This window comes from Parus major, unplaced genomic scaffold (genome assembly GCF_001522545.3).
Source record: "Parus major isolate Abel unplaced genomic scaffold, Parus_major1.1 Scaffold402, whole genome shotgun sequence".
Classification (NCBI taxonomy): Eukaryota; Metazoa; Chordata; class Aves; order Passeriformes; family Paridae; genus Parus; species Parus major.
This window is the reverse complement of record NW_015379312.1, coordinates 40,354-49,199: the sequence shown is the minus strand read 5'-3', so window position 1 is coordinate 49,199 and position 8,846 is coordinate 40,354. Positions and strand designations below refer to the sequence as shown.

At 45.8% G+C, this 8,846-nt stretch overlaps 1 protein-coding gene and 1 non-coding gene across 2 annotated transcripts in view; both read right to left on the bottom strand.

Annotated features, from left to right (window-relative positions):
* KHDC4 (KH domain containing 4, pre-mRNA splicing factor) overlaps positions 1 to 8,771 on the bottom strand; it is a 12,415-nt gene extending 3,644 nt beyond the window's left edge. Inside the window, 12 exon segments of the mRNA XM_033511623.1 lie at positions 397 to 509; positions 1,460 to 1,615; positions 2,156 to 2,409; positions 2,512 to 2,569; positions 3,389 to 3,449; positions 3,719 to 3,930; positions 4,327 to 4,490; positions 4,774 to 4,826; positions 5,334 to 5,413; positions 5,769 to 5,897; positions 8,541 to 8,633; positions 8,636 to 8,771. Of these exon segments, the coding sequence (XP_033367514.1) occupies positions 397 to 509; positions 1,460 to 1,615; positions 2,156 to 2,409; positions 2,512 to 2,569; positions 3,389 to 3,449; positions 3,719 to 3,930; positions 4,327 to 4,490; positions 4,774 to 4,826; positions 5,334 to 5,413; positions 5,769 to 5,897; positions 8,541 to 8,633; positions 8,636 to 8,683 (1,421 nt within the window). The 5' untranslated portion in view covers positions 8,684 to 8,771.
* LOC117243786 lies at positions 4,026 to 4,154 on the bottom strand. Its single transcript, XR_004495695.1, has one exon.
* Positions 8,772 to 8,846: the final 75 nt, after the last annotated feature.

Sequence of the window (8,846 nt, the reverse complement as noted above, 5' to 3'; positions counted from 1 at the left end):
GATGATGGATGATGGATGGATGATTAGAGGGGTAAGGAAGTGGCTGGATATAAGTCCAAGGACTTACAGCCACAGCTCAATGTTCAAGATGAAACCAGTAACAAGAGGTGGCCCTCAAGGGTCGTGCTGGGGCCAGTAAAATGGAAAATGTGACAGTGGCAAAACACCAGAGCCACACAAAGACTTAGGGAGGAGTGGAAATGAAGCTATTTTCATTCTGTAGCATCAAAAGGTAACCCTTGCATCCCTTCTCTTTAAAAAAACCCACCCCAAAATACAAAACCCCTCCCCCCCAACATGAACAATCCCCAAGTCACAGAAGAGAATGTGAAAAACATCCCTGAAATAGGCTTTGCACCAGAACCAGGAGAGCCTGGCCATGATTTCCTCACTCACCTGTCCCTCTCTCTCTCTTTTCCTGAGGAACTTGCTGGCTTCGACGCGGCTCCCTCGATTTCACTCTGACTGGAGAAGCCTGTACCTAAATTAGTCATATGAATGGGTCCATGCTATGAGCAGAAAAACACACGGCATTAGCAAATCTACAACTACAACAAAAGCTACAGCTCCTTAATGATACTGTTAGGAAACCCAACCTTTCAGAGCATATGGCCAACTAGCAGAAAGAACCTCTAATCACCACTGCTATACAAAATATACACTGCTTTCTCCTAAAAATACTGAGGGCAGCGTGGTAGGAAACACGCCTGAGCACCACTCTGGGAGACTCCTCGCCACCTACTCCACCTTGTCAGTACTTCAGGACAATAAAGAGAGCTGCTCCCTTCATGGATCACCTATTACCTCCTCAGTCAGCTAATTCTGAACACACCTCATGCCACAAGAATCTGCTTGAGATTCTAATATTAGCTCTAACACACAGGCAGTTCCTTATTGCCTCTAGGCAAAGCTTTTATTAAGGGTTCTGCCTGTGGCAGGGGTGTAGCATCAGAGAAACATTTACAGACACTCCCTTTGCTCACATGCAAACTAGAACTCAAAATTATTTTTCTTAAAATCTTCTAACTATCTAAAAAACAAATAAATTAAGCTTTTAAGCTAAGCTTCTTGAAATCCTCTCAAGTGCAACCTGCAAGGTAAATGGGAAAAACTGGAAGTTATCACATTTCCCTCCCTCAAAGAGCCCACCTAAAGATTCCAATAAAACCCCAAATAATCTCCCTTTAAGCCAAGCAGTCCCACGCTCTTGTCATGTCTGTGACCTGGATGCACCATTTGGGAAGGGCTGAGGGGATGGAAAGCAGCTGGAACGAGTTCAGCCACATCTTTAGAGCAGTGCATCCACTCAGAGACACCAAAGTGTGGGCCCTGTGCTTGGGAACAGCCACTGCCCTGTGCCCAAGGCCCTGCACAACTGCTCCAACAACCTGGGCTAACGACCTCTCACCAACCCCGCTCTGCCTCCATGAGGGAAGTAAAATTGGTGATTTTATTCCACCTGGTATCCCAGCAGTCCTGACTCTCTCTCATCAGGCAGTTCCTCGGTGAAGCGTCTCTTTTGGCCCTGGGGATGGGGCTGGACCTGTGGCTGGGTACCAGTTGGCATGCTGGTTTTTACTGGGGCAGCAGGAAGGAAAGGAGCGCTCAGCGGACTCTGCCGGGCACAAGTGGGAGAGAAAACACAAGAAAATTTGTTAATATGCATGTGAAGTATTCACTCAATGAAGAGTCATAAAAAGGAGCAGAACACACAAATAGATTCTCTAGATTATGAGAGAACTTAGAGGAGAATTCAAAATTGAAAAGGTAAAACAAGTATTGCATGCAGAGAATGCTCCCACCTCAAACTATTCCCCATCTGTAACTCCAACTCATGCACCTACATAGAGGCATCAAAGGGGGTGATGATGCTCCTCAGAAATGAGCCCCCACCCCCTGAAAATGTCCTTGCTGTTAAGAGGGAATATGAAAAATGCAGTAGGGAAGCTGCCACATGACAATTTAGCTGCTTAGAAACGATCAGCTAAACAATAACAAAAACCCCAAACACACCACCCCAAAAAAACCCAACAAACAAACAAACAAAACCCCCACAAACAAACACACATACAAACAAACAAAGGCAAAAAAATTTCTCCATTTGGAACTACAAAAAGTCTTTTCTTGCTGATTAAACAGAGCCCCTGGGCAGTACCTGGCCAGTGCTGGCAGGAGGCTGGACCTGAGGTATCGGGTACTGCGTGGGCACGGGCGGCACCGCCGTGGGCAGCGCTGGGAGGACTCCAGGAGCCAAGGGCACTGCAGGGGGAACTATCCCTGGCACCCCGTAGGGAGGCTGGACAGGCTGCTGAGGAGGGGGAACCACAGGATAACCAGACTGGTACCCATTGGAAGGGTAATAGGAGGGCTGGGAAGGGACGCTGTTGATTGTGGCAGGCTGGGTGAAGCCTGGGGGGAGAGAGAGAAAGGACATCTTAGTTTTTCCACAGACACCAAAATATCCAGTTTAACTCCAAATGTAAAAGAAGCTGAGTTATTGCTGATGTTTACCTGCCAAGGGAACTGCAGTGGTTATCTGGTTCACAAATCGGGAGTACTCGGCGTGAACCTACAAAGAATTTCAAGGATTAGACAATAAAAATGTATTTACAATATAAACCTTTATGGAATTCCCCATAACCATGTGAGGGAATGCTGATTACAGAACACACTGTGCACAAGGACAGCAGTAGCCCAGACATAACAATCCACCCACCACAACTCCAATAAACATCCCCCTGATCCTGCTGGCCTCTGTGGCAGATTTGTGTAAATTATGGAGTAATCTTTCATAGGAAAGAGGATGGCAAATTAATTACTAGAACAGAGCCTCAGAGAATAAAAAAAGTTTACAAATATTTTTCAAAAGAGACTTTGTAAGCCATACTCCATTATCTTATTGTTATATTAACTGAAAGATTCTCCAGGACTTTATTTTCATTCATATAAGGTAAACTGAAAAATTGAAGATCATCTGTGTTCATGTGAGTGATTTTCTAGAAGTTTTTGCTACATCAATCACTTTATCTTTCCTAAAGCAGACAGTGCAGCTCTGAACACCATGTAAAGCTACAGCAGGGAAAGCTGGAGCAATGAGCAAAAAGCAGATTTCTTTTATGTCTGCAGTCAGACATTCCCTTGCCCTCACTCCCAGTTCAGCCCAAGGAAGCATTTGCATTTTTTCCCCCTTAAAATTCCAGTAGTCTCAGCTCCTTCCTGAGAAATTTTACTCCTTGTACAAGAATTAGACAGCAGCCTTTGGAAGGAGAAACCTATCAGCAAGCCAGACACATGGACAGCTTTGTTGAAAGCATGAAGAATTCCCTAGCCAAGCACATCCCAAAGCTACAAAAGGCTCTGAAATCTCATATTTTTAAGAGTTACTCACTGTTTGCAACAGGTTCTCACATAGCTTTTTAGCAGCTGCCAAACCTTCTGGCTTTGGGTGACTGAAAGCATACACAAAAAAAAAAACTTGTAAGAATAAACTTTTCTATTGTGTTTGGGGGCTCCTTCACCATATGGTTACACCCTTATCACTTCAGAGACACCTCTATTAAAGTCAAACAGGGTTCAAAAACTTATTTCATTTGCATTAAATCACACAAAATTAAGAATTCCCCACAGTGATTAAATACTAAGCAACCTTCCTGACTGGCCACTGGGATATTTTACAGTTTTTTTGGGGTTTTTTTGGTTTTTTGGAACTCCCCCATACCTGATGTAGATGTACATGGGTTCAAAGGCTTCTCTGCCTGATGCTGGTTCTATGCAACCTGAGCCTTTCCCTCGAAGAAAGACTTTGGCACCAGTTTCAATCTGAATGTGCTGCAAGTAGGAGCAACCAGGTCCTTCCACCTTCTCCTTCACGTTAAAGGTGGGAACAGCGTGTTCCAGCCCAACAAATAACTTGTCCTGGACATAATGCATCTGTAAATGAACAGCTAAAGTTTAGTATTTCACTCTAAAAGGATGTTCATTTCACTGAGGGCAGACATCTCACTGTTGTGACAGACAGAAGGGTTCAGTGTCAGATGGAACAGTGAGCCCTGTGCTCTTCTGGAAGTAGGACAGCTCTCTCCATCCCTTTTCTTTTAGGAGGCCATTATCACCCAAGTCTGACTCTCCAGACTCAGTCTTGCTAGTCCTCCAGGTTTCACAACACAAGGGGACACCCCCCTTGTGGTTTTTTGGGGTGTTTTTCATCTTTTGTGCTGTGGGTTTCTTATTTTTTTAAATAAATAGGCACATGGCATGTCTGCTTTGTGAAAGGTAACCCTTGTAAGCAGTGATATGCAATGAAAGCCACATCAATGGGTCACTCACCCCTGACTGGAATGGAGGTTTTTGGCCAACAGCTGGAGTTATCTGAGTGATAGGGGCTGGCTGGTGATAGACAGTGACTGTGGCTCCGTTGAACGTCGGGCTGGAGCCCGTGGCTGCTTTCACCACTCCATTGGTAATGATCTCTTTGATTCTGTTAACAGCTCCTGGTTGAGAGAACGTGAAATTCATTCTTGTTCAGCTGTGTGTTACTCACAGTGTGTTATCAATGAGATAACAGCTGCCCACTCCTCCCACCTTCCTTTAGTCTATCCAAAGTTTTGTCTCCCTGAACGGAGCACATGGCACCTCAGGGATTTCTGAGCAGAGATCTCACTATCAATGTTTGATTGGAGTCTGTTATCACCACCAGCATGTTTATAGCTCAAACCCAACACAATCCCTTTATCACAAACAGGGAGAGAAAAAGCAGAATGCTTTTGTACTCACTGTCAACCAACTCCCGTGTCTGACCCTGAACATGAAGATACAAAGGACGATCTCTGAAAAGAAAAGGCAAATATTCAATCAAACCCACAGACAACACAATAATAAAGGATCCAATCTAATTATATTTTACAGAAACTGTTCCATAAAAATCTGAAATTCCCTCCAGATAACAGAATATAAATTCCTAGAGTATCACAGTGCTCAGGCAGAAAAACTCTGCACTGAAAATATGATTCAGGAGTTGATGATGACATGTAAAAGTTACACCACTGAAAACTTTAGTTAGCTGGCCCACATGAATGGTTCACTAACTAAAAGCAGCAAGAAATTTGTATTTGGGAAGTTGCAGTGTTCTGTGGGGAGAAATTAGCACAGTGTGATCTGTCAGGGTGATGGTTGGTGTGGTTGTTATTTCAGCCCAGCAGTATTAGGCAGCCAGGACCATCAGAATGGCAAATTTATTGGTGACACTGCTCATGGAGAACCAACCAAACAAGAACCCCAGCAGCCTGACACCTCAGGAGAAAAGAGGCAGAACCTCCAAAAAAAGAAATACAAACCCAGGTCCCACTTTGGCTTTCTCTTCTGCAGTCATGAACCTCCCTCGAGTCGAGACAGCCGCTCCACTCAGGCGACTGATCTGCAAAAAACGTACAAAGGCCAGTGACAGACCTGCCAATAACAAACAAGGCACACACAGAATACCAGAGTTTAAACTGGGCTGTTGAAAAAAGCCCCAAAAATCATTAATAAAGTGCTAAGAGACTGATGCTGACTCTGAACTCATCATACAACAATTTACTGCACAAACCAATACATGACTAAACAAACACCTTTAGAAAACACAGCGAGTTTTCCAGAAGGAAACAACCCCTGAACAGATTTCACTGCAATTTCTTTTAACCTTTCAGGTTAACCTTATCTCCTCAGTTAACCTGACAGGTAGAGCTGTACAGTGTTATGTAACTCAAAGCTGCTGAGGGCGTGGGACGTACCTCGTCCTGGGTTTGGCCCCTGGTCAGCAGGTTCCTGCACGTGAGGGGGACGTCATTGATCTCCACCTCTGCCACCACAAGGTCATCTTTGCTTTTACTCGTAGCTGGACCTTTTCCCAGAGCCTGCAGCTTCAAAGAGAACCAGTTGCAAAACACCAGTGGGTGGAAAGCAGTGATGCAAGAAAAACAAACTGAGCCCAGAGCTCAAGGGGTAAGCGTTCTCCTGGTTCACCCCTTTCAGCTGTTGAAGGCAAAATCTTTACAGAGATTAGTGGAAAGCACATTGGACCTACTGCTTGCTCTGCCTCCTCACAGCCCTGAGCCCAAATAAACACACCAGCTTTATCTTCAGCACATATTAACAGAATAATTAATGTTTCTGTTGTGTACATGGTGTGGAACTGAGCTGCAGAGTTGCTCAAACAGAAACCAAAGCATTTTACACTTGAACTGGCAGCTCTGACAGAACCTGAGGCCAATGAAATATGGACTTCATGTTTGTAGCTCCTGCTCCTCTCAATAAGCTTTACAGAGACAGAATTTAGAATTTCTCTTCAAGATCTGAACTCATCCACACTACACTTCCCCCCATTTTTTAAGACAGGGATGTAATATTTTGTGTCAGGCTAAGAAATAAAAAGCCACAGTCACAGATTCAGAAGATACAGTGGAAGTGTTGGAAGTTACCACTAAGACCTTCTCAATGCACAGTTAGTACAACCTTCTAAATATTCTCAAATTAATTTTGGGGACATAAAAACTCTATAAAAAAAGAGAAATCCACTCTCACAAATATCACTTGAAGCACTTGCAGGAGAGCCACAAGGCAGCTACAGAGGGACTCCAGTACAGGACACTGTTCTGACTTTAAACTGCTCCACTCTTTCCACACTTAAAAAAAGTACATTCATTAACCAGCAGCTCCTTAATTTCCATTCCCTCACAACCTGAAAGGTCATCAGAGTTAATTATTCTAGAAATGCCATCACTGAACATGTTCTACCAAAAGCAACTTATGCATGAAAGAACTATGTGGATATTATAAACACTTGTTACTATATTAAAAAATAAAAAAAATCAGTGCAATAAAAATTGGTACCCCAAATGCACATTAATTACTTGGTAAAAGGTTCCCAGAGCACAACAGTTTGTCACAAAGTGCCACCAGAGCTTGTGACAAAATCAGAGCTGGGAGAATGAGACAGCACGAGCATCTGCCAATTTTTGGATGTCTCAAAGTGCCAGTCAGCAAATGGATTTTACTTCCATGGGATATGATTATAGAAGCTCCCTGAAACCTTAAAGCTGGGAATTCCACCCATTCTGGGTGGACTGTTCAGCATTGAGAAGCAAATCCCATCATTTCCATGTGGGATTCCTCACAGCAACATTCCAAGGAACACCTTGCTGCTAAACCTCACACAGGAAAAAGGCTGCAGGAGTAGTTTCAGTCCCAGAAGTGACAGGGAAACAAGGAGAATTCATGACAATTTCCCACCCTTTTTTTATTGGTGAGTAAATCCCGTGGCAGAATGAGCACTCCTTTGGATGCAGCCTCACAAGGCAAACCCCCAGGCTGGCACAGTGTGAAAAAGGAAATACAGCACCATAAAATCCACACTTCTTGTTAATTTTTTATTTCAACAAGTTTGGATGGCAATTGGGGTCCTCAAAAATGGGAGGGAGGGAGTCCAGAGGAGGCCATGGAGATGCTCCCAGGGCCCCCTTTGCTCTGGAACCAGGCTGGGAGAGCTGGAGGTGTTCACCTGGAGAAGGGAAGGCTCCAGGGAGACCACAGAGCCCCTGCCAGGGCCTAAAGGATGGTTATAAAAAGGAGGGAGAAGGATTTTTTACCAGGGCATTTAGTAATGGGACATGGGGCAGTGGTTTTAGAATGAGAGAGGGCAGGATTAGGTGGGATACTGGGAAGGAATTCCTCCCTGTCAGGGTGGGGAGGACTGGCACAGGTGCCCAGAGCAGCTGGGGCAGCCCCTGGATCCCTGGCAGTGCCCAAGGCCAGGTTGGACAGGGTTTGGAGCAGCCTGGGACAGTGGAAGTGTCCCTGCCATGGCAGGGGTGGGACAAGATGTGCTCTAAGGTCCCTTCCAACCCAAACCACCCTGTGACTCCATGAAACTTGAAACAGTTTCTAAACTTGGCTCTAGCACAGGCTAAGGACATGCAGAAGAGCAAGACAAGGCTGTGACTGGAACTGGAAAAGCAGCTTTAAGTTACACTTGCTTCAGAATAGAAAACTCAAGAGACTATTTAAGAAGAACACACAGCAGCCTCCCAGTCCAACTGCCTGAGCTTATCAGGATCAACTGGGCTCAGGGCAGGGCTCAGCAAAGCCTCTACAAGCTGTTTAGGACTCGGACATACAGCTCCTATTGGTAACTTCTTTAGGCGTTAAAATAATTCGGTCCCGTATTTTTAAGCATTTGTTTCACACAGCAATTTTTCCATCAGCTCTGCAATTGGAAAACACTTCAGGGAAAACACTTTTAAGAGTTGGACTTGATCCTCGTGGCTCCCTTACAACCCAGAGTGTTTTGCGCTTCTGAGAAAAAAGTTTATCACCTCCCTACAGGTGGCTTTGGTAAAGTCTTAGAGCGGACTGACCTCACGGCCATCCGCTGCTTTCTATTATGCAAAAAAATATTGAAAAAATTATTTCCGACTGCTTTTATTACACTCAATTTCATCGCCTCCCGGCTCGGTGACAAATGAAGGTCCCCAGAACCCAGCCGTGACACCCCCGCGCTCCCCCACCTTGTCCGCCGTGCTGGGCGCCGGCTTCAGCTTCCCTTTGGCCATCAGCATCGCGTTGATCTTCGCCGCCACGGCCGCGGCCGCATCCAGCGCTCCCGAGGGCGCCGCGGAGCTCTCGGACCCGGCCACGGCAGCGCCGCCATCGCCGCCCCCGCCGGGGAACGGGCGCCCGGGCAGCGGCGCCGTGCCGGGCAGAAGGAAATTCGGTGCCGGGCCGGGCTGGTCCCATTTGCTGCGGCGCCTGGAAAAGACAGAGGGAGCGTGAGGCAGTGCCCCGCGGGGCGCCGGGACCGCCCGAGCCGCCGC